General features: G+C 37.8%; 2 protein-coding genes across 2 annotated transcripts in view; one reads left to right on the forward strand and one right to left on the reverse strand.

Moving 5' to 3' along the window:
* The first annotated feature begins 1056 nt into the window (after positions 1 to 1056).
* On the forward strand, positions 1057 to 21972 carry SLC39A10 (solute carrier family 39 member 10). The gene is made up of 10 exons (XM_072120855.1): positions 1057 to 1127; positions 1781 to 2736; positions 6393 to 6573; positions 8269 to 8438; positions 10983 to 11183; positions 13429 to 13552; positions 15437 to 15766; positions 17705 to 17785; positions 18950 to 19140; positions 20332 to 21972. Exons 2-10 carry the CDS (start codon positions 1792 to 1794, stop codon positions 20488 to 20490), a joined length of 2382 nt encoding a protein of 793 aa, XP_071976956.1. The 5' UTR covers positions 1057 to 1127; positions 1781 to 1791; the 3' UTR covers positions 20491 to 21972.
* A 2711-nt stretch (positions 21973 to 24683) lies between these two features.
* The window catches only part of DNAH7 (dynein axonemal heavy chain 7), a 185016-nt gene continuing 183769 nt past the window's right edge, over positions 24684 to 25930 (reverse strand). The window contains exon 64 of the mRNA XM_072120857.1: positions 24684 to 24986. Within this exon, the coding sequence (XP_071976958.1) occupies positions 24780 to 24986 (207 nt within the window). The 3' untranslated portion in view covers positions 24684 to 24779. The remainder of the gene's footprint in view (positions 24987 to 25930) is intronic.

The following is a 25930-nucleotide window of genomic DNA, read 5'->3' on the forward strand; positions in this document are numbered from 1 at the left end:
CCTCATATAATTTCTTGCACACACCACCTGCTGGAGACCTGCCAGGCTGTAGGACAGCCCTCCGGTCCCCATACCAAGCACCGTGACAGCGTGCCTAGGCCGCAACCGCCAGCCACTCCGGTATTCTGGGCCCCGGCTGCCTCCAGGTCCCAAGAAAAGGGCTAGGCCCCGGTGGGAGATGTTGCATATGGTTAAACCCTGCCCCTTCCGCCAGAAGAGATATATCAGGAGGCTCCAGCCCCCAGTTGGGGCAGGAATGCCTGGCACCTCCCCTCCATGCCCACTTGGCGTGGAAGTAACACAAGGGAGAAGATTATAGTAATTCCTAAAAACTCAGATAAGTCCGTGGTTCCATGGTGCATGTTCCTGACCAAACCGTCCTCAGTCCTTCAGACAACTATATTTTCATGTTGTTCATTTTGATTAGTGTTTAACCCATGCTGATTTTCAGTTGCATCTTTAAATAGTGGGGGGGCTTGACGAGAACTGAAATGCCTGTGTTCTAGAATTAGCACCACGTGTTTTGTATGTAAATAATGAGCTTCATGTGTTTTCAGGCCAAGTGTTGCGTTTAACGATGCAACTGAAATGCAATGTGTGAACACGGCCCCCGTGTTTCCATAACATTTTCCAAACATTCATTTTTGTAGGCTCTGTTCATAATACTTCAGCATAATTGTAGCTTAAATCTACCCAGGTTGAATTTCTAATTTGTTACAGCATCCAATATTTACTGTGTGAAGCGTGCGGTATGTTAGAAGTGTGTCCCAACGTCTATGATAACTTATTATGAAATAATAACTCTGAAAACATGTTGTTCTAATTGTGCATACAATGTACCCATTATTCGGACCGTTCTTCCAGCCATAAGGATGTCCTCTGCTAAATGTCTTTCTATCACATGAAACATTGCAGATAATGAACTAACTGCTTCTGGGAAAACTTTGAAGGAAAAATTAATGGTTTCATTGTATGCAGCATCTCCTAACAATGCTCTGTATCTACATGCCCTTCCCCCTAAGTTTGGAAGCTTTATAAATGACAGCCTCGTGGATATGGAGACAGTATTTTCCCAATTGTAGTACAACTTTAAAGAGGAAGGATAAATAGCCATTAATGCAATTTTGGTAAGTGGCAGCTGGCTGTCCTGCTAAGTTTTCTGTCTGTTAAGAGCAGTTTAGTTCTTTCCTTGTTTTTCACACTTTTTAAATTCTACTTTTTTGAAGGGGAGAGGTTCTTGGAGAAAAAAGTTATGAATGATAGGTTGTGATTTTTCTCCATTTTGTATATATAATTTTTTTGTTTTTTTTATGTATTCATGACATAGGGCAGCAAACTTTTGTTACACAAGATATATCAGTAATTGTAGTGATTTACTACTGTGGTTAAGTTTTTTTTTAACAAATATTGTCTATGAATCTTGCATCGTTTTCTTTAAATTTATTATTTATTACCTGCATGAGCAAAAACATATTGTGAAACAATGGAAACTATACTATGCATGTGCTTGTCCTGGTTACTGAGCCTCCTTGTGATCCATGTAATGCATTGTCTCAGCTTGTTGAATTTGAGATCATTTGAGTCACTTAGGCTAGTAGGACAAGAAACTAGTAACTACTGTAAGACGAGAGATATTTGGTAAAGCATATGTTTATATGTTGTATTTTTTTGTGTATTATATATATATAATATATATATTTATATTATATTTAATTGTTCTGCAAAGTACATGATCTAAATATTAAAAGCATATCCCTGTTATTTATGTGTGTTTTTGTAGGTGAAATAGAGATGAAGTTACTCCTGCACACAAAATTTTGCTTCATTTATTTGTGTACCATTATTATTAATTGCTGTAGCCATTGTCATGGCTACAAATCAGATAACAGCCATGGACATGGTCACCAAATGTCAGAAGAGCCAGATCTGCAGAATGGAGCTTCAATGCTGTTCCCAGACCAGTCTTCTTTGCCTGAAGCTGAGCATGAACAAAAATATTATATTGAAAAATTATTCCATCGCTATGGGGAAAATGGAAGACTGTCATATTACGGGCTTGAAAGACTTTTATCCAGTTTGGGTCTTGGTGAGGTAAAAGTGGTTGAAATAGGTCATGAGGACATAGGCCATGATCCTGTTTCACATCTGGATGTTTTAGATGTTCAGGAAGGGAAGCATTTACATGTACAAGATCACATAGAATCTCATCCGTACACAAATGATAAAAATGAATCCAAAATTTTGAACACAAATGATTTTAACAAATGTAACAAGAAAAAAGTATTGCACAAGGAGAATAAGGGCACCCACAAAAATCACTTGCATCATCATGTTCCCAATGGAACTTACCATTTCCATAACCGCAACCAGCATAATATCAGTGTTGCAGTCAGCCGTGTCTCACTTCAAAGGCAAACAAATGAATTAGGAACAAGTGTTAATACAACACAGCAACAAGTAACAAAGAAGCCACACAAGCATAAAAATAGGAAAGAACCAAAACCCAGAAATGCTACTGTAAAACCATACATTGAACGAGATGAAGAAAGTCACGGTTACAAACCTGTCCATATCTCTGCTATTCCACAAAATGTGCAGAGTGATAATCTTCTCTCTGAGGAACACAGGCGGAGAAACACCCATAAAAGAGAGGCTCCTAATGATGAGATGAGTACCCATGCTGGCTTGGAGAAAAGTCACAATCCCCACGATTATGAAGTGCACGAACATGATGGGGTAAGTGAAGGTTACTTTTTTTTCAAATTTTACACTGAAATGTTAAAATGTATACTATATCCCTGAAGTTTCAAATAATTTGGAAAACCGGTATTTTGATTTACAGACATTCTGTGTAAGACTCTTGATTAATAGCTTCCTTTTATGCTAATTGGAACTAATACCTAATAAAATATACTTGACAAAATGTTTAGCACTGCCTCGAGGCTGTGTTGCTTAAATGTCTACTTACAAAAATCATTGAAGATTTTAAAAAAGAAAGAAAAGAAAAGTAAAAAAGAAAATCTTCTAAAATATTTCGGGAAAATAAGTATTTTTCTCCACCTACAAAGAATGGAAAGGTCTATAATTTTTTTAATACACTCAGGGCTAAACCTGCCATGAGGCGAGATGACAAGTCTCAAAAGGGGCCCTGGGTACACTTCAATTGAGAGACAGACTATAAAAACAAATATACGGCCTTGCAGTCAACAATGTTTCCACTTGCCTTCCTGCACAGAGGAAAATATCCAGACAGGAAAAAAGGGTATTCCAGTATATGACCAAAAAACATTTTTCTGTGGTTATTCTTGAAATTCCATTTTTATTGAAAATCGATTAAAACATAGGCGCCTTACAGAAAAGTTTATACGTTTTCAGCATTATCATAGCAAATTTCTTTTGCCCGTTTGCTGGATTACATTCTTTTTCTGTGAGAGACAGAATCTAGAAAAATACATGGATGTTTTTTTAATAATTAATTAGCATTCAATTGCATTCAAAAAGAATTTGATATAATAGAAAAACATAGAACTTAATACTTGGTAATAAACCTTTTTGTGCAATTACAGAAGTCAGACATTTCCTGTATTTCTTTACCAAGTTTCCACAGACTGCAGCAGGGATTATGGCCCAGTCTTCCATACAGATCTTCTCCAGGTTGTTCAGGTTTCGAAGCTGTCACTGAGCAACATTGAGTGTCAGCAACCTCCACATATTTTTGATTGGGTTAAGGTCTGGAGACTGGTTAGACCACTCCAGACAGTAGACAGTCCTTAGTTGCCCTGGCTGTGTGTTTTGGGTCATTGTCATGCTGAAAAAGCTACAATCTGCAATACTCTTACTGAGGGAAGGAGATTCTTGGTCCAACTCTCGCAATGCATGGCCCCATCCATCCTCCTTTCAATTCGGTCATCCTTTCCCATTTGCATAGTGAAACACACTTTGAAAGACAGTTGACAATGTTCATAGTAATGGACTTCCTAGCCATTTCACCCATAATGTCAAACTGTGAAGTGCTCAGAAAATAGTATAAAGAACCAAGAGATACATTCTAGACTCAGTTTCTAGAATGTTCATGTTCAATATATCATTATTAGAAATGCCTAAATAAGTATGGCTTATATAGAAGGGTTTTCAATTAAAAAAAAATCTAATCTGTTCAAAAGATGGCTTAAATGGAACATGTCAGGGAGATTTAAGACACTAAACCACCCACAGGTCCTTTGGTGTCCCAAATCACCATGTATGAATTATCCATGTGTTTGTTTTTTTAATGCAAACCTTTATACTTCCCTTTGTCCTGAGCTTGTGGTGCCTGTGCTTTGCAGCAATTGAGGATGGTGTCGTACACCCCAGCTTCACAGTACAAGCATCATAGAAACAGCGAGTTCATAATAAAGCCTAAGTATTATCTCGGCTTCACCAGAATCACTTTTTGGAAAATATACATGTTAGCTTTCTGTGGCCTCAATTAAAAAAAGCTATTGGGTAAATTTGGGACCCTAATCCATTGGTCTATATGGACCCGTAGGTGGTTTAGGTTTAATCGACCAGACAAGTTTAAGTTTGCAAAGTTGCATTTGAATAAGCCACAAAATTCCTTAAAGGAAATCTACCATTTGCTTTAATGCATTATGAACCAAACATACCTTAAGAATGCTGCAGCTACACGTATGCAGAAACATATCTTGCTTAATTCTGGAACTGAGTGGTGATCCTGAAAAAACAATTCTAAAATTATGATAATGAGGCTCTGTCCCTCTTGTGGCTGCCCTGGCGTTCCCCTCTCACCCTAATTATGCACTTCTTCAGCATGCTTCAGAACTGTGTTGTTCTTGCCAGGCATAAGTAATCATTCCCTGCACCATCTCCCAGCTGCTGTGCATGAGACATCCAGATCAGGTTGATTAGTCCTGTCTGGACAGTCCAGGCAACTCCTGTGTATGTGGAAATGATGGGGAAAATTTACTTACCTGGTCCTGTCGCTATCCCTGATTCGGACGGTCTGACGAAGATAAGTCCGGCGCGATTCACATAGCTTGTGCGCCTGAGTTCCTGCATCCGTCGCTTCCCCGCCGAAGTCCGCCAGCATTCACTTTCTTCTTCCCGATGCTTGTAAGTGCGTGTCTTGCAACACAATTCGAAATTTTAAATCCCGCGTATAGTCCAAATCCGTTGGGTTGTCCGACGACCCGCCTACCGATTTGTGTCGCGTGGAAGCCGGCGCCGATGTGCCAAAATCCAATTGCGTGCTCCAAAATCCCCTGTTAAATCCGGCGCTCCGCATACCCTTAGTAAATGAGCCCCACTGTGTTTATGTATGGCAACCAGCTTTCACCCAGCTTTCGAAGGTCCTGAATTTTAAAATAGTTTTTTAAGCAAAACCACTCCGTTCAGGGATTTAACAAGATATGTTTATGCATCAGTGTAGCTACAGCATTCTCAAGATATATTTGGTTCACAATACATAAAAACAAAGTGATGTTGATTTTCTACAATGCATAGCTCCTGTTTGGCAAAGGCCAAACATAGCACATACATGTCATCTAAACTAAAAAACATATTGGGGGGGGGGGAGTTGGATGCAGACAGGGCTCATTTATAAGCTGTAGTCCATTGAGTAGTCCATTGAGTGGAATATAGAAATCTATGACCAAATTCTTAATTCAGTTTTCAAAATTTTGAATAAGGGGACACATGACAGTGCAAGTGCTAGCACCAGGATGAAGGATTGTAAACCAAGCACACTGACATACTGGTGTGTTCCACCTCTTCTTTCAGCTTCCTATGACCTGGTTTTTTACAAAAAAAGGCTGTTAAAATTATGCAAATACTTTTTAAAAATACCCTATGATGTAGGGAGTGGCATGAGACCCAGCTTTAGACTATGTGCACACAAACAGACCATGTGCTGCTCCAATCAGACCAATCATAGTGCAGTGATATATGATACATCCTCCTGGCAGCATATGAATGATGCAAGGACTCATATCTGCTTCACTGTACTCTGTAGTCTGTGGGATCAGCCCAGCACACAGGTCCATTTCCACCATCCAAGCACGTTCATGTACAGGTAGTAAAATCTGTTAGTAAATCTGCCCTATTGTTTAGAAAAAAAATACACTTTGTACGTAATGCAAGAAAAAGTTAAAGTGTTGCATGTGTTTTCAATGCTCTTTGTGTTTTTATGTTATACATAATTTAGCTTGTTTGACCTGAAAATGTAAAGAATATAAATATTTGCGTAATTGATTGCCTATTTTTCGTTTTACTCTAACATACATAGACAAACAATAAAAATAAAAAAGTTTCACCCACTCCATATTAATACATGCCAGAAGTGACCATATTAGTAATACATTTTAATGCATTTTTGTTCTTTTTTTCCATTCTAGTGTTTAAATGTTACTCAGCTCCTCAGTTATTACGGGCTAAATACCAACTCTCCAATTTCCCCGCATCAGTTTGCCTACCTTTGTCCTGCACTGTTATATCAGATTGATAGTAGGTTTTGCATCAAGCATTTTACAGATTTGGAAGTAGAGACATTGGAAGAAAGTAAAGAAGCAGCAACTGGTAAATAATTCCTGTTTTCAGAACCTTCTTTATATGACATTGTTGTATACTGGTTGGGCTGGAAAAGTTGGGCTAAAAGTGCCCCTGTCTAGGAAATATACAAATTATAGGAGACTAAGCAAGGAGTATTAAAGGAACAATACATCCTCAGCCCACAAAAGTCCTAATGTAGAGGCCCCTTTAGGACAGGGGGTCCTGGGAAATTGCCCAGTTCCCTAATGGGAGCCCTGTAACCATTGACATTTGGGGGTCAATAAGTAAGGCTTTTTCCATTCTTTTAATGCATTCTGAGCCTGCTCTAAAAATTTTCCAAAACTTGTTCAATGTGTCTATACATCATTTAAGATGTAATGTTGAAATGGCAAAATTACTTTTTTAGTTACAGTAGCTTTTTATGTATTAGTGAAACCCCACTACTTTACTTTTTCAGATTGTAGAGACTATTCAAACAAGATAGGTAGTTACTATTCTGTTTTTATAAACTCACAGTAAAATAATGTAATGCCACTTCTACCATGGCCAATACCCCTCCTAACATATAGATGGTCTTACTCAATTGCCTTGCTGTGGAAATACAAAATTAGGAATCTTTCCAGATGAGTAAATTTTTTGTGGATCCTAACTAATGTATAAGTAACATTCAAAATTTGCTTTGTTTCCCATATTTATTTAATTTCTCATATATTCTCAATGTGTACAATAGGATAATTTGACATGGTGAAAATCCACATCCAAATTGGTGCTGCAGGTTTTTGCTAAATTGTTGTTACCAATTTAAATCCACTGAATAGGTGGTGTAAAAAGTGGAGTAACATCTGCAGACAGGTTTAAAGATGCATCCAGTTTTCAGTTTATAAATCTATAACATTTCAACATAGTCTCCTGCAAAACAAACTTTAAAAAGTCAGATATTAATAAGAGCTTCCCAGTGTGTGTTCCAAAATAGTACAATAAAAAATACTCATCTCACAGAAAACAGAAGCTGACCCTTGAACCTAGAATGAAAAAAATTAGTACACTTAGTGTTTTAGACCTTTATGTCGCACGTTGCAAATGTACTGAGGGAAATAATCTACTTTGCTTTTTTATGCAACACAGTGGACCAGTTCATGGTGGCTATTTCACTTTTAGCATGTTCCATAGGAGCCCAGACTAAAAAATTTTTCAATTAATAAATGAATACAAAAAATTACCTTGAACATAAAACATTATTAACATAAAGGTATGATAGATATCTGTCAGTAATACAGCATTGTATTACCAGTGTACCCTATAGGTGTCCAACACACTTTCTAGGTCTCCATGTGATATTAGCATAGTGAACAGCAGTTGAATGGATAGGTGGTTGAGCATTACCTTTTAACATTCTGACAGTAAATAAGGGGTAAAGTTTATATATTTTTCTGGTAGAACTCAAATGCTTAATGCAATTTTCATTGTAGTACACCTAGAGTAAATTGGAGCTGTGATCAGTGAAGTTCTCCTGTCTCATTATTGTCAGCTGCCTTCATAAATCAATGTATGGTAACCTATTCTTTGCCAAATTTAATCTGAAAAGATCTACAAAGAAATTACATTTAAGATAACTTATCTGTTATATTGTACAATAATATCCCTGAATTATGTGTGTAGCTTTGGTCAAATAATATATTAAGATTTTTTTTTTTTTTTGCCTCCTTCTTATCGCATACAAAGCTTGGATCTGTGGCCTCATTTCTATCACTGTTATCAGTCTATTGTCACTGCTGGGAGTGATTTTGATTCCAATCATTAACCAAGGCTGTTTCAAGTTCCTGCTCAACTTCCTTGTCGCTTTGGCTGTGGGAACCTTAAGTGGAGATGCACTTCTTCATCTCTTGCCCCACGTAAGCACTTTATTATATACTAAGAAATAATTTAAGAAAGGAATGCAACACCTTCTGTGAAGAGAGCTGCATACAACGGTCCCGGATGGATCAAAAATGTACCCGAAAAGTTAAAATGTTATACTGTATATGTTGACCGGAGATCCAAAATTTCTCAATCTTTCATCTTTCTTTTAGGTTCAAATCCAATAACAGTCCACACGACAGGATTCAAACCATCACGACCGGTGACATTTTAGATGAGAATAAGTCACTATTCATACACGGGTCTGCCACATTTTCGCTCCTGGTCCTTTAATTCCTCCTAATGGTAAATTCCACTATGCAGAGAAAATATAGACCAAACATAGCGTAGACAGTTCCCAAAAATTAAATTCTTACTACAAATCTACTCACATAAAAACCATAAAAATGCGCTTATATCTCCACGAGGACGCCGAGTCACTGCCCCACCCTGGGTTGGGCCTCTCTTGGCTTCTTCCGGAGTAAGCCATGTTTGGTCTATATTTTCTCTGCATAGTGGAATTGGCCATTAGGAGGAATTAAAGCACCAGGAGAGAAAACGTGGCAGTCCCGTGTATGAATAGTGACATATTCTCATCTAAAATGTCACCGGTCGTGATGGTTTGAAAATCCTGTCGTGTGGACTGTTATTGAATTTGAACCTAAGATAAGGATGAAAGATTGAGAAATTGTGGATCCCCGGTCGACATACACAGTATAACATTTTAACTTTTTTATATATCGCACATAACATAAACCATAGCTTTCAATGCAATACATTTTCTTAGCTTTAATTTTACAGCTTTCACTGTGCGGTCCGACTGACACATTGTTTAGATCAGTACAATCATGGAGACACCAGATTTAAACAGTTTTGTTATGTCTTGGCACCTTTTATAAAAAATAAAATGATAAAATACTTTGTTAAGAAAAACCCTTTTTTCATACTTTGTATGGAACTGTGTAGTGTGTCATTTTGTTGACATTTTCCATTCTTCCATTTTGGGAACTCTACAACCTTTTGATCATTATTTATGAAAATTATTTTGGATCGCAAGAAGGAAAGAAAAATACATGATTGAGCCTTTTTTTCCAGATACAACCTTCCTGGTATAAAAAATTTTTTTTATAGATCAGGCATTATATGTGTATTAACAGTAAATAGGTAGAAGGAGCAGCACTGTGGATAACCGGATTAAATCCAATGTGGGTGCAGGCTTCAAGGGACTGACTCAGGATCCCATGTGTATACAAACTCCAAGGAAGGAAGCAGCACTCCAAGATAAATAGGGAATATGTATTCCACCAGTGGTAAGTGCTACGTTTCGGCTGACTCTATGCAGCCATTCTCAAGCATGCATAGAGTCAGCCGAAATGTAACACTTACCACTGGTGGAATAAATATGCCTGATCTATAAAAAAAATAATTTTTTCATACCAGGAAGGTTGTATCTGGAAAAAAAGGCTCAATCATGTATTTTTATTTCCTTCTTGCTATTCAAAATAATTTGAAACCCGACGGATTCAGAAAAACCGCCACATTTAAAATAAAAAAAATGTCACTTGGTGAACTTCAGTGCACTCTGATGGAATTCAGCGCAGCAGCGACACCTGGTAGACATCGGGGGAACTACCTTAGTGAATAATCGGAAGACCCGAATCCTCCACACAGAACGCGCCGGTGGATCGCGAATGGACCGGGTAAGTAAATCTGCCCCATTGAGTCAACTGATTCCAGCTACAAAGAATAGGCCATCACTACTAAATGCTGCTCAACCGCTTCAATGGCCCACATTTACTTAAAACAGTGCCTGGGTAGCGTGCAGAGGGCGACTTCTTCATGAATCTGGCACCCCGATCCAACAGTGTGTAGCAACTTTTTTTGGGGAACCTTTAACATGGGACTTGATACATGTGTCAGACTGTTGAACTGTGCACCGGAACACCCCATTCAGTGCAGAAATTTGTGTTGCATGAAGAATAGTACAGCCTCGACACAAGAGTCACATGCAACACATATGTATATATGTACACATGGGCAAGTGCCGGGGACCAGAGCTGCTGGGGGGGCTCACATAAGGCTGTATATAAGGAATCCATTGAGATGAGGGGGCTGTATCTAATGAATCCATAAGGGATGAAGGGGGCTTATAAAAAATAACCATGTTGGAGCTGTATGGAATGATAAGCTTGGAAATATTTTCAGGGAACAGGAGACTGTTTTAATTTCTGAATTTTTAATGCCGCTATGTGAGTTTACTGCAAAGGGGCCCACTGAGGCTCTGTCGCCCAGCGGGCTACTGAAACCTGGAACCGGCCCGGTACCTGTGCAAGCAATTTGCACTGAAAAGAACATGAAAAGTCCCCCCAGAAAACTGTCGCAAGCACCTTGGAAAATGTGGGCCAATGTGTCTAGAACTTACATACAAATTTTCATGTACTAGAGACTTCCAGTAAAATTTGAAAACTCACATTCAGTAAAAACATTGCAGTGGCCTTTTTACTTTCTTATTCTTTTGCTGTTTTCATTCTGTTTTGCAGTCACAAAGTGGACATGACCATAAATCAAATGAATTTGGGAAAAGTGATGGCATTCACAAAGATTTAGATCAAGCTTCAAGCGAGGAGTTTTTGGTGGAATATGATGGTATAATGAAAGGTCTTGTTGCCCTTAGTGGCATCTATCTGCTCTTTACAGTTGAGCATTGCCTACAAATGTTTAAACATTATAAAGAAAGAGGGGTAAGTATCCATTTTTCCCTTCTCGTAACATTATGCTTTTCCAAAAACCCTCAGTGTATCTAGTCCAGATGCATGAGGCAGATTTTTCTGCTCAGCCAGATTCTCATCAGTTGCAGGTAGTCTCTAGGCAGCAGAGTGAAGAAGAAATGACCAAATGAATGTCTTGTATCTTTATTACTGCCAAATATGTCTGTTCTTAGCAGCTTTCATCATATTGATTTCTACCATGTGTGGTACAGCAAATTCCTATAATTTTTGTGGAAAAAAAATAAGGGAACAAAACTGGTGCTCCTAGGGCTGCTTGCAGTAGGTACTTGGTGTAGAAATGTACATTCTTGAAAATTGGACGATGCAGTGATCTCCTTACGGCTTAAACGCAAACTGCAATATTTGTTAAAATAGAGACCAAGAAAAAATTTGGAGATTCTCCACTGCGCTGCCTTTATTGAGGGGCTATAGGCTCAATCCTTTTAATAGCTTTTATTGCTAGAAAATAGGTATCTGAACAAACAAATGTCCAAACTGCTCCTAAAAGAATTAGCACTACAGATACAATTTGAAGTTAGGGTACTCACATGTGCACTGTCAAACTATGGACTTATTGATATAGGGGGTTAGGAAAAGGATAGATCTTACCGCATGTCCACACAAATAGTTGGTTGAGGACTAAATAGTTGGGTGTCTTGTCGACTAAGAATTACCCAATCGTCCTGATATTCACCCTAACACCCCATGGTACAACTCCCGCTTTTACAAGGGCACACAAGAGAGTGCTAAGCCATATTTAGAGTTTATTGCCCCTGATGATTGTAGTTATTCCACATGAAAAACATAGGGCATTTATAAACAGCTCAGTAGGTCAGGTACAGTAAACTGAAGATATGGCAACTATTGGGACTGGCCTTGAAAGGGTGGGAGCTATACCATGAGGTGTTAAAGTGAATATTAAGGCATTATGGTATATCTTAGTTGACAAGACCCACTGTTTTACCTTCCCCATTGGCTACTCTGCAAGAACATATGTTATCCAACATCGATGGGTCAACACTTCAAGTGTACATGTGATGACCCTAACCTAACCTATGCAGCAGAAGCGACATGTAAAACTTAATTTTTAATATTCAAGAATCAAACACAATATTTTTGCCACCCCTAAGTTAGGGTACTCACATGTGCACTGGCAAACTATGGACTTATTGATATAGGGGCTTAGAAAAAGGATAGATCTTACTGCATCATGTCTACACAGAGGAGCCAATGGGGAGGACTAAACAGTTGGGTGTCTTATCGACTAAGACTTACCCAATTGTACTGATATTCACCCTAACACAGCATGGTATAACTGTTGCTTTTACAAGGGCACACAAGAGAGTGCTAAGCCATATTTAGAGTTTATTGCCCCTGATGATTGTAGTTATTCCACATGAAACACATAGGGCATTTATAAACATCTCAGTAGGTCAGGGACAGTACACTGAAGATATGGCAACTATTGGGACTGCCCTTGAAAGAGTGGGAGCCATACCTTGAGGTGTTAGGGTGAATATTAAGGCAATAGGGTATGTCTTAGTCGACAAGACCCCACTGTTTTACACTTCCCATTGGCTACTCTGCGTGGACATGTGTTATCCAATATCAATGGGTCCACACTTTTCAAGTGTATATGTGATCACCCTAACCTAGGGGTGGTGGCAAAAAATGTTGTGTTTTATGTTAATTAAATTGTGGTTCTTATTGTATTTTCATCTTGAATATGAAAAGTTAAGTTTTACATGTCACTTTTGCTGCATAATAAGACACCAGACAATGTTATCAGATGTGTACAGCTTAGGCGTAAAACAATTGGCCGAAGATAACTGTTATTTGCAAACCTTTGGAGCCAACCTGAGTATAAATCGAGGTACCTAATTTAGCCACAAAAAAACTGGGAAAATGTATTGACTCGAGTATAACCCTAGGGTGGGAAATGTAGCAACTACTCTTTAATAAATGTCCAGCAATAATAAACTTGGTACTTATCTCTGGTGCTCAGCCCCATGTCCTCTTCTCCTCGCGGCTCTCCATCTCCCTGCAGGTAAAGGCACGTCTATGAGCACTAGAGGATACATACATGTTTATGTTCTTATACACTCGAGTATAAGCTGAGCACATGTGCTGAAAAAATCGGCTTATACTCAGGTATATATGGTATGTACAGCCTTTTGGAAGCCACTATATTATTGAATATGCTGTTTGATTTTGTCAGGGAAAGCTGAATAAGTTGAAACAAAGGAAGAAAGCCGATGAGTCTGCTGTGGGAAAAAAATTATCTGATCATCAACTAAATCGACACTCAAATGCAGAATGGTTACAACTAAAACCTATGGCAGGTAATTTGGATTTCTGGGTGGACATACCATAAATAAACGGTGTTTGGTGGGTTATTTAGAATGTTAGCAGTTTTGCCCAACTTCTTTTACCTCCGAATAACAATTAACAGGACCATTTTTTTATTTAAAAGAGAAATGGAAAGAAAAACAACTTGTTTTGTAGAAAAGAAGTCCTAGGTGTAGATTTATCATTCTTCTTGGATTTGTTTCTCATTAAAAATTCATATCTGAGCTTTTTTTATTGCTACTTTTCAGCTGACCACTGTCACACAACATTTATTAAAGTGTATCATTGGAGCAACTCTGTTCACCAGCCAACAAAAAAATTCTAGAAAACATATGGAAAATTCTATATTTTTGGGGATTCTCTGCATGTTACCCTTCATTACCTTTTCCATTTATATTTCTGATGAGGTAGTTGTACATCGATATTGTACGGGTAGTCTTTTGTATTTCAGGTCCATTTATAGAGGGGTAATTTATAGATGGTATTGTCCCAGTATATTTATACCTTGGTCTTATCAATTCAAGCCACACACTGGGGAGCTTTTTGTCCCCCCACTTTTTAGTCAGTGATTTATGTTATATTGTTTAAACTTGCTATCCACGTATTACCTTTTGTAAAATGTAATGATGAATAAAACAAATTGAATGTTTTTTGCAATTTATTTTTGCAGCTCTCATTTTTTGTTTGTTTTAGTTCTTTTGCCTTTTAGCTCAATATTGATATTCTCTTCAGAAAAGCTTTTTTTGAGGTTTGTGTAGGTTAATAAGTAACTCAGTTCACGCCAGAATTATGCAACTTTTCAAAAATTTTGACACAAATCCACTCCAGTCCCCTCCTAGCATAGTAAATATTAGTTGTGCATAAATTGGAGACTTTTCAGCAAAAAAAGTTTCAAGCACACTGCAGCTCTTAAGACTACAAATACCAGATTTATCAGGCAGTCTAAGCCACTACAATAAATCTGATGTGTAGAAGAGCTCCGAAGACTAAAAACTGGTGCACAAATCCTTCCTTTAGATACATTTCTGCCCTTGACTGATGTGAGTTGTGACATACGACAGAAAACCATCTAGTGACCCCTTTTTTGATTGCATTTCAGCTATAACCATTTCTTTTTATACTACACAAGATAAGTAAGCAGGGTACATGTGATATTTTGATCCTGCTGCTGTTGATGGTTTCACATCCTCAGGCAGATGTCATGGGATGTTATGAAAAAGTTAAACATTCACTGTTGTGTGTGGGGTGGGGTAGAAACCTAAGGATTAAAAGGCAATCACATAAAAACAGTGAGTGTTATCACAAAAATGTATACACTCTTACCACGTGGTGTGTACATCAGTACAGATGACTCCAGGTCAGGTCACCGGTTGCACATGATCAGCAAAAAGAACTCTTGACTTAAAGATTGACATTCAGAAATTCCCTCTGCTCTAGATGTCCATAACTTTTTCCTAAACCTTCTTCATATGTCTTTCATTGTTTAGTTGCCTTTTACTGAATAGAGATCTCTTATTAATATTTTTTTTATCTTTTAACAAAAAACAGGTGCAAATAATTACCCCAATGAGTTTGCCAGTAGATTCACTAACTCTCATAGATGGCTCAGATATGTACAATGTTATTCCATATAGTCTTGAGTATTGGTCTTTAGGAAAGTGCAGGAGGCAAATGTTAAAATTTAATGTAAATTCGAATTTGACAGAGGTAAAAGTGTGAAAGAAAATTGTAGATAACACTAACAGCGCATTTTTCCGTATGTTAAAAATCATCAGTTCACTACATTTTTCAATTTTTATATATTATGATATCTGTGTGTCATTCAGATATTTCCAATGTATTATGATGTTTGTTATAACTTGTTTGTCTCAATTTAGTCACTGACAGCCCACCTGCATCCCAGCCGCTCAAAAAAGCAGAAATGGATAATCTCCATCAGTCCCCTGTGAAGGATTTTGCAGCAGTTGAAGATACCATGCCACATACTAGTAGGAATGGCTCTTGTGATGATGATTATTATGTGGATGTTGGGCAGTTTGATAATCATGGAAAAGCAGAGCTTCCAATGAAACATAGTCAGAGTAAACACCATTCACATGGCCATTGCCATACGGGAAAAGACATGAAAGATACTGGGATTGCCAGTATAGCTTGGATGGTGATAATGGGAGATGGAATGCATAATTTTAGCGATGGACTAGCCATAGGTAAGATTGAGCTTTTTATCTTTGTAGAAATTTCAGGTAAATTTTAATGAAAGATTATGTAGTCTCTGTCCATACAGTGTCTGAGCCCTAATGAAATTATATTACATGTCCAAATGTATGCCAAGATCTGGACCACACATTACACAATGATCTATTGCTGCTAGGCCACATTTATCAATCACATTTGAGGTTCTTAGTCACACTTTGATCAAGTTGCTTAAACAGAACCTGTCATCAAAAATTGGCCTAATTAACTATCACCAGTATGTTATTTAGCAGCTTTACATCTTCCAAAACTTATTTCTTTCATGGCCCAGCATAGTTCCATCATCCAGAAAATCAACTTTGAAATGAAATGTGAGTAGGTTCTATAAAGTCAAGGAGGTGGTGAGTTTAAAGGAAACCTACCACTTCGGGTAGGGCTTATAAGCTGGACATGCCGTGCACCAGCTCAGGGTGAGCTGTGCCGGCGCATATCTCCGTTATGTTTTTAAACAGTTTGAAAGTGTTTTAACAGTTTATTAATGTTTATATCCTTACTAGCTTCCCCGCACCGGGGTCCGCGCTCGGCTCACCATGCGCGCTACCACTTCCTATTCAGAGGCACGCACGGTCGAGCACGGACCCCGGTGCAGGGAAGATAGTAAGGCTATAAACATTAATAAACTGTTAAAACACTTTCAAACTGTTTAAAACCCATAGTGGGTTGTGCATCATGGAGCCCGCTGCTGCCACAACACAGCAATAGCAGTGACCAGGACCCAGCAGTACCCCTACTGACAGACTAAGCCCATATGGCTCTGAGCCTGGCACCCCACAAGTAATGCACCAGAGAAACATTAGATACAGTGCAGCACTGGCAACTTTATGCAGTCTCCTGCAAATTAAAAACACTTGGGCCAAATGAGGAGGGCTGCTGTTGCCCAGAAAAAAAAATGAAATAACGGTGCCAACATTTAGAAAAAATGTTGAAATGTTGAATTCAAATCTTTTTATCCATAGATGTTACCATAGATTTCCAGATGTGTATCTAACAAAAAACTCTAATTTATAACACAGTATAAAAAGAATTTAAAAAGCTCAACCCTGAATATAAATTATCTTTTGCCACGCCAACTCCAACCTCATGCCTCTTTCACTTACTCCAACACAGCTGAATTTTTTTTTCAACACCACTCCCTGGGAATTGGTGGCTTTAGTTTCTGCTCCCAGTATGTTAAAGGGTCTATTCGGAATAAATAACTTAGGGATGGGCTGAGGCAGGCTTTTTAAAAATTATTAATGTATACGTACATCCTCCAATACTGCTGATGTCCTGTGCCACAGTATGTCTCATCCTTGCCCCAGTTTGTTTACAGGGACACAGAAGCCACGGACAGGGAGCTTCAGGACGGCCACTCCCGTCCATCCCTATCTCTCAGTATTGTAGGGCACTGGGAGATGGTTTCGAATGGGAGCTTCCGTCTGGCCCTGTAAAAAACAAACAGGTGCACATATCAGATGGACCATGGCGAGGGACATCAGCAGTGCGGGAGGAGGTGAGTTTATTATTTTCAAAAAGCCCACCCTAGCGGGCCCTAATATATTTATAAATCCTGGATAACCCCTATAATGAGACCTTCTACTGTCTGAAGGGTGGTCCTGGGTTGAATAAGACATCCTGGTTCTGCCCACCTGACAAAAAAAAAGTGTTTCAATAGCATACTGGGTGCTGAAACGGCTCCAGAATTGGTGAAGGTGGTTATGTGTAGCAAATAATGAATCCATTACTCATTTCTGTTATTTGCACATCACAAGTCAAAGAACCAATTGTCACATAAAATAAATAGCGTATAAATGATAAAATATGAGATTTTCGCAGTGTCCACAAAAATTACAGAAATTAGTAAAACATCAATTTTTTTTAGGTATTTATAGTATGTAATTTATGTGTTCTAGGTGCTGCCTTCAGTGCTGGCTTGACAGGTGGGATAAGCACATCAGTAGCTGTATTCTGCCATGAGCTGCCCCATGAATTAGGTAAATTGACACTATTAAACATTACAGAAATTTGGGGGGAGATTTACAAAAAATACTACACCAAACATGATGGTTCTGGTATTCACTAAATGTTTTAAAAAAGTTTTCCTATAATATACTTTATCCGTTATGCTCAGCACTCAACAAACCTACAGCAAGGACCGCTGCATGCAACAGAAAGGGTGACCGCAAGACCCCCTTAGTTGCCCTGTGATGCCAACCTATGGCACTGACTGAGCTATCACGGTAGTACCATTAAAGTCTAAGGCATGAAGAAGAATAATGCGTTATGTGCTCCACTGTAGTCTTTAGGTCTTCCACTATGGCTCACTAAAGAAGCCAAAGTTGGAAGAGGACATCACAGGGCATCTTGTGGTCCTGTAAATAGGAGATAAATGTCTATCATGGGTAAACATTAACCCTGTGTGCCAGAATTTAAGGACCTTGACACAACTTAAGTGCCATGGCTACAGTTCATCTTGGCTAACAACATATTTACAATTCCTCAAGATACAAACTTGCACACAAAGCTCGCGTTCTATACACCAATATCTAAATGGTCTTCATTACCCATCTTTAGTCCACAGTTAACATTGTCTCTTTGGTATATGTATAATCAGTATCATGTATAATGTGCTCTTAAAACCCATCTCTTTAGGTAGGCCTATAACACTCATTAACTGCATGAAGTTTTAACTGTCTTTACCTGTCCTGTGTCCTCCTCCCATCTGTTATCCAGCAACCACCAGACACCAAGGTCAGGCTTCTATGAAGTCCCATTCTCCTTGGACTTTGTATATAAGATGACGGCTGATGACTGGGTCAAGGAACAGCACCACTATATATTAAATTGTATTTTGCTGCATATGAATGTTTGTGCTCTGTCATGTTTTTCTTTATATGTATATGTCCCCTATGATTTGTAAAGCGCTACGTAATATGATGGGGCTATATAAATATAGATTATTATTATAATTTAGTCTCTGCTTCTCAGAGTGTACAACATTAATATGCTGGTATAGTAAATGTGACTATTTGTTAGCCTTAGACCATGCGGCTAAGACACTTTGATAAATATGAACATTGTCTCTCTTTTATTTGGGAAAGAAATATGACAATTGTTAGCATTGCAGTTATTTATAATGTGTTTCTTATTATTTACAGGAGATTTTGCTGTGCTTCTGAAAGCTGGTATGACTGTAAAGCAAGCAATTGTGTACAATCTCCTATCAGCAATGTTGGCTTACGTAGGCATGTTAATAGGGACAGCAGTCGGGCAATATGCCAACAATATCACCACATGGATTTTTGCCATTACAGCTGGCATGTTTCTATATGTGGCACTTGTTGATATGGTAAGAAAATGTTATTACATATTTGTCTTTATAATTCTATATGATCTATGATGTGACCTGGACCTCATGGTACCCTTTCTGTCTGTGTGAATATTCTGATATGCAATTACACTGTATTAGTGATCTATACTAGTCTGTATATGGGATGAGAAATGGTTAAACTCATCACTGCATAGTTGGTTACTCTATTATGAAATTATAAAACTTTCATTCATTTCATATGCTGTGGTCCCTAAGTTTGGTTATGTGTACTTCAACTTATAGTGTGCAACTATTATATTTTAGAAGGGGTTTATCTATAAGGGCATTAGACATAACAACCACTACAGACCCACAGTGTCAGGGAGCCCAGCCACCTCATCTGCCACACTAAAGAATGGAGGGTGTGCACTGTTATATACACTGTGGACATTGCATCATATTACGTTATACCAGTTCATGTCTTTCACAGTACACAGTAGAGCCAGCATCTCAGATGAGAAATGTCGGGGGAAGGGGACAGCCGGGTGGCAGAACTAGGAATCTGTCATCTCTACTTCCTGCTGTCTACTTCCCTGTTTTGTACTAATGCTACTGGGCTACACAAAATCATATATGTGACCGCTGACACCCTGCCTGCTGTGATACAAAGACTGCCTGACAGTTCATGCTGTGTATATTGTAGGTTTGTGGGTATACGTGTGTAGGATAACTATGTACTACTTATGTGTGTGTGTGCTATATGTATGTATGTAATCAAAACGGTATATAAGGTATGCTTTTACTGTATGTGTATATATGGTGTGTATATAATTCAGGTCAAAGTATATGATGTGTATATTCTGTTTTGTGTGTATTATGTGTATATACTGTAAGTGTGTGAGTGCATAAATGTGTGCATTTGAGTGTATCCATGTATATGTGTATAAATGTGTGTGTATGAGTGTAAAACTTTTTGTTTGTGTGTATATAAGTGTATAATCGATTGTGTAAAAATATGTAGTATATATTTTTTAAGGGTAAGTGGGGCCCAGGCTCTACTAGTTACAGCTCTCCCTGTATTGTACTATATGATATTTGTCCCTCTACTTTAATATAGGTGGGTATATTGTAAATCTATAAAATGGCTGCACACATACCGGTATATATAGGAGTTAGAGATTTCTATTAACTTATACATCCTTCATTAAATCTGTTTCAATCTATTTATAGCTTCCAGAAATGCTGCATGGGGATGGTGAGAATGAAGAACTTGGATACAGTCCTGTAGGACAATTCATTCTACAAAATATAGGACTTCTCTTCGGTTTTGCCATAATGCTGCTCATTGCGTTATATGAAGATAAAATTGTACTTGACATCCAACTGTAATGAAACTTTCCTCCAATTGTAAAGGGTTTTTTTTTATCACCTAGCTGTCTAGGATATCAATGATAAATATAAATCTAACTAAAAAGTCGCTAGAGTTCCACCTAGGAATTCCCCAAAAAATTCCTAAGAAAATCATCACTGTGATTTGTGTTATGATGTGAACATGAAAAAGCTGTCTACGAGTCTGCAAATGTTGCCAAATATAAATCATATACAAAAAGATCATGTTTTATAAGTTCTGGATGGTTTTCCAGGTCTTTGTGGTGCCAAAAATATTATTTTCATATTGGGTGGGGGGGGGTCTCTGAAAAAAATAATTACTTGATATATATTTCTACTTGGAATATATTTTTGTTTACATAAGAGATTTATAGGTACAAGCTTACTGTGATTTTATACAAGTTACACCACTATCGGTTTAGTTTTGTGCATATAGCTGTTGAAATTATATTTCTATATAGGAAAGACCTCCCCTGTGTATAATTTTTACTTTTACTACCATTGACATCTCTATACCCAAATTCCACTTATTTGCCAGGCTTATAAGGCTATAAATTTCAAAAAATTTTTCACCATACCTGTAAAATTTGATAGAACCCTATCATATATAACATTGGCTGTAGGTTTTTCTATTCTCTAAAAGAAAAATAGAAGAACAAAAGTTATTATTAAATCATCCTAATCTTGTGATGACATGGGAGTTATAGCAGATACTCATCTCCCTGTTTGAACAGCCATAAAGCCACAAAATGGCTCCAGCTGCAGAATTTTTTTTTTTTTTTATATATAGAAAATAGAAGTATTTACTAAATAAGACATGTATAATTTAATGTTGGATATATTGGTAAGTCAAAAGACATACAACAAATGCCAAAACATGAAGTATTTATAACTAAGGTGTGGGGACCAAAGAAGTTTTCTAAGAAAAGTTGACACTCTAAAAAAAAAAAAAAAATACAATTTTACATTTGTTGTAGAAGCATTATGTATAAGCACCCAGTCTCACATTTATCTTACATGGTGGAATAGGCATCAAAATAGAATAGTTAGTAATATAACTGCTTATAAGATCGGAAGGTTGGGACTAGCATTAAGGATATTGAAAATAGAAAAGCTGTTGCATTTACCTTTGTGTAAATGTTAGTATTATTCTCCAAGTATCCAAATTTTGTTTAAGTTGCACAAGCATCTTTAACTCATGTACATTTACTAAATGATTTGATACACATTGGGGCACATTTACTTACCCGGCCGACAGAGTTCACCTGAAGTGCATTGTCCGACTATGCACTGTGCCTCGATTCACAAAGATTGTGCACCCAATTTCCTGCATCTGTCGCTTCCCCGCTCAGGTCCGCCGGAGTTCACCATCTTCTTCCTGGTGTAAGTACGTACAATGGTTGCGACACAATTTGAATCTTTAATCCAGCGCTCAAGCAATCCCTGTCTAAATAGCTCCAGAACAAACGAGTATATACAAGAGGGTGTACATTAAATAGGATCATACAACTTTATTTGAAAATTTACAAAGGCATAATTAAAAGCATTTAAAAAGCACTAATAGTGCATAAGACAAAGAACAAAACATTAGTCCTGGCAGGTAAAGAATCAAATAAGACAGTGGAGTAGGCAAAGGATACAAAAAATGTCATAGAGTAAATTCAAAATACATAAAGATATAAAGATAAATTCATATTGTCATCGTATCCAGCAGATAATATATGTACAAGTGCAATTAATGATCCATAGTTACCTACATAAATGTAATGTATAGATCACAGCAAAGCCAGGAACTAAGGAGGAATCCCCACGCGTTCCGCCTGTGCAAGCAGGCTTCCTCAGGGGTAGTGTGTAGTCTTACATGTAACAGAGTGTATTTATATAGCGTTCCCTACCTCTGGAGCCCAACACCCAACAGGTGTGAGTTGCGGTCCACCGCGGTGGCGTGCGTGCCAACCGCCGGAAACGGGAGGTCCACGTGATCGGGAACCGGAAGTTGAAGTTACATCACTTCCGGGGGGAAAAATTTTGAAAGAAATTTCATGCGCATGCGCAGAATGATATGACGGCCGCGATCGGAACCGTCATACACATATATCGCGAGGCAGTTGTTCAAGATAATGCGCATGCGTTTAGAACAATAATAAATAGGAAGTAAAGGAGACATATAATAAAAGGTGAGAAAGTGTAAGTGTAGATATAAAGAAAAAATATAATTGAATTGGCATGTAAGTATGTGTAAAGTGAGTGTTGGGCTCCAGAGGCAGAGAACGAAAAAACAATTAAAACACAGTGTTAACTCCCGTTTCCGGCGGTTGGCACGCACGCCACCGCGGTGGACCGCAACTCACACCTGTTGGGTGTTGGGCTCCAGAGGTAGGGAACGCTATATAAATACACTCTGTTACATGTAAGACTACACACTACCCCTGAGGAAGCCTGCTTGCACAGGCGGAACGCGTGGGGATTCCTCCTTAGTTCCTGGCTTTGCTGTGATCTATACATTACATTTATGTAGGTAACTATGGATCATTAATTGCACTTGTACATATATTATCTGCTGGATACGATGACAATATGAATTTATCTTTATATCTTTATGTATTTTGAATTTACTCTATGACATTTTTTGTATCCTTTGCCTACTCCACTGTCTTATTTGATTCTTTACCTGCCAGGACTAATGTTTTGTTCTTTGTCTTATGCACTATTAGTGCTTTTTAAATGCTTTTAATTATGCCTTTGTAAATTTTCAAATAAAGTTGTATGATCCTATTTAATGTACACCCTCTTGTATATACTCGTTTGTTCTGGATTCATTATGGGTGTTACCCAATTACCCTTTTGGCCCTCATTCCCCCATTGTTACCCTGTCTAAATAGCTGTCGCAGCGGCGCAAATCCCAAAATTTCCAAAATCCAACGAAAGTGCGTTCCGCGGACCCTTAGTAAATAAGCCGCATTGTGAACAGACCCCTAGTATTCTATTACTTTAGCTTTGTAAATCAGATTTTCACTTTTCATGAATAAGAATTAAACGTACTAATTAATTTACGTTAGAATATGTTCTGTACATACACTTGCAGTTTTGTTTAATTGAATGTATTGTCCTCATATCCTCTGTTAGCAGTTTAAGCAGAAAAGTCCCAAAAGGTTAGTTTGCATATTCTAGAATAAACCGTGTAGACCTGTGAACATTTTTAAGTTATATATTAAAACGGGTTTTAAATCTCAGAATGCTATTTGTTTGGTCCTTATTTTTAAGAAGGTAGCCATAGATTGTTTTATGAATACCGATAGCTGCTAACAATCTTATACACTAGTAAACCATAACACTAACAAGATAATACTTTCTTAAACCAGTCAAAGTGCCACCTACAAAAAGAGTGTGATACAAACCACAGGAAGTGAAAAGTCAGTCCTTTAAAACTGGAAAATAGACAGGTGTAAGGGTTTAACCAAACTACTGTACTTCGGGAACATATTGTAATAGTGAGACTACTGCTCTAGTAACAGGAGGTCTTGTTGAAGGTTCTCTGTATAAAGTGTTTAGTTCCTACCAATAAAGGACAACCAGTTAACCAATTGGTACCCAATTTTCTTAGATGTGAATGAAAAGAAAAAGCTAGCAAGAAATATCCCAAATATGATAACTTCGGTGGCATACCTGACGAAGGTAGTAAAGAAATGAAACGCATAGTGACAAAGATATAAAAGGAGTTTTAAGAAGGATCTAAACATTTGTGCATGCAGAGCCTCTTTGACGATGAGAGATCCATTTGTGTACATGCTATTTCTCTGAACAATGGAGCCCCTGGAAACTGCTGCGTGGCTCCAGGCAAGCTGCATCACAGCTATTGGCTTTCCAAGAGTCTGATATGCTCAATTATATCAGACATAAGGTGAGAATTATTCTTACGCTAAATTGAAAAAACAACAACTGATTTTTAATCACTTTTCTTTGTACTGTAATTCACCAACAACTTCTTTACTGGTGTTTAATAATTGTACTCAATATTCCATGTGTGGTCTGACTACTGATTTGTGTAGAGACAAAACTATGTCCTTATCATGAGCATCTGTCCCTCTCCTGATACATCCCATAATTCTATGTGGCATTGCAGCTGATGCATGAAAACTTATTGCTAAAACTTAATTGACATGCCAATTGTATCTAATATATGGACTCACAAGTGTCTTCAAAATGATTTTATTGTAATTCTATTTCTGTACCTTTTTTAAACATATTTCATTGTTTTAAAAACCAGGTGAAAGTTCTATGAATATATTTTAAGAGTTAAGTTGGCACAGCAGTGCAACCCCTCGCCCGATCCAGTGCTCCTGAGGCTTGTCAGATGGCAAGGTCATTGCTATAACAAAGTTGGTTGAATGTCCAGTAGTGGACAATGTTCCTCTTCTTTCGCTGGTCTTGTAAACTGGTGCAAGATAACTTGGTCGTTGTGGGATTTCTGACCTCTTACAAGGTTTGAGCCACATCTGTAAACAAAAAAAAATAGAGAAAAGGGTACATTACATATACATAAGAATTCAGGCTCATATTAATGTGTAAAAAAGATGTGCAAATAGCAACAATAAGGGTGGTACTGCATTTTTTCCACAAAATTGTGTCCTATTAATGCCGAAATGAATAACTTTCTTTAGTTACAATAGGGGGGGGCTGTTAATTATAATAGTAAAAATGGTCTTTAGAAGGTCTTAGAAGCAGATTAATACAACCGCAGATGAACAAGATCATGGCAAATTACACTGATCTCATTTATTTGATCTCTGTTTTGGCTAGTTTTTCTATCTACTTCTTTGGCAATTTATCAACCTCACTTATTCGTTTTGTTAAGTCATTTTTTTAGACATTTGTTACAAATTACTCAAGTGACTTCTAAGTTTTCCTTAAGTATTGTTTCGTCTTTTTTGTTTGCAACCAAAAAATGTTGCAAATTTTGCACAATTTGAAATGATAAATGTCATTTGCGACATTTAGCACACCTGGAATAGAAGATATATATGTCTTACTGACGCAAAACAAATGTTTGGGGGACGTTTCAAAATGCCACAAAAATTGCAATGTGCCAAAAATATCTCACAAAAGACAGAAAAAAACAGGGAAAAAATCAAGATAAATGATTACTATATATTGTATAAAACAGCAAATAATAACTAATTTACCTTGGACAGAAACCCCACACAGCGAGTCCACTATTATGTACCAGGGAGCCATAGGAGCTGCAGAGGAAACTCTGCAGTTACCCATGATCATGACAGCAAAGAGGTTAAACCAGGACAGATGCCACTAGGGTCAGCTTGTATGTCACAGTGGGTGCCCTGTTGCTGATCGCACTAATCAGGACATGCAAACTCAACCCTTGTCTTAGAGCTTTTGGCCATAATACATAGTCCCATATTTGGCCCCTTAAAAGACCTGG

This window comes from Engystomops pustulosus, chromosome 8 (assembly GCF_040894005.1).
Source record: "Engystomops pustulosus chromosome 8, aEngPut4.maternal, whole genome shotgun sequence".
Taxonomy (NCBI): domain Eukaryota; kingdom Metazoa; phylum Chordata; class Amphibia; order Anura; family Leptodactylidae; genus Engystomops; species Engystomops pustulosus.

Coding starts and splice junctions, on each gene's coding strand:
- SLC39A10 (XM_072120855.1), top strand. CDS start 1,792: ATGAAGTTACTCCTGCACACAAAATTTTGCTTCATTTATTTGTGTACC. Junction 13,553..15,436: donor ACAACTAAAACCTATGGCAG/GTAATTTGGATT, acceptor GTCTCAATTTAG/TCACTGACAGCCCACCTGCA. Junction 19,141..20,331: donor ATGTGGCACTTGTTGATATG/GTAAGAAAATGT, acceptor ATCTATTTATAG/CTTCCAGAAATGCTGCATGG.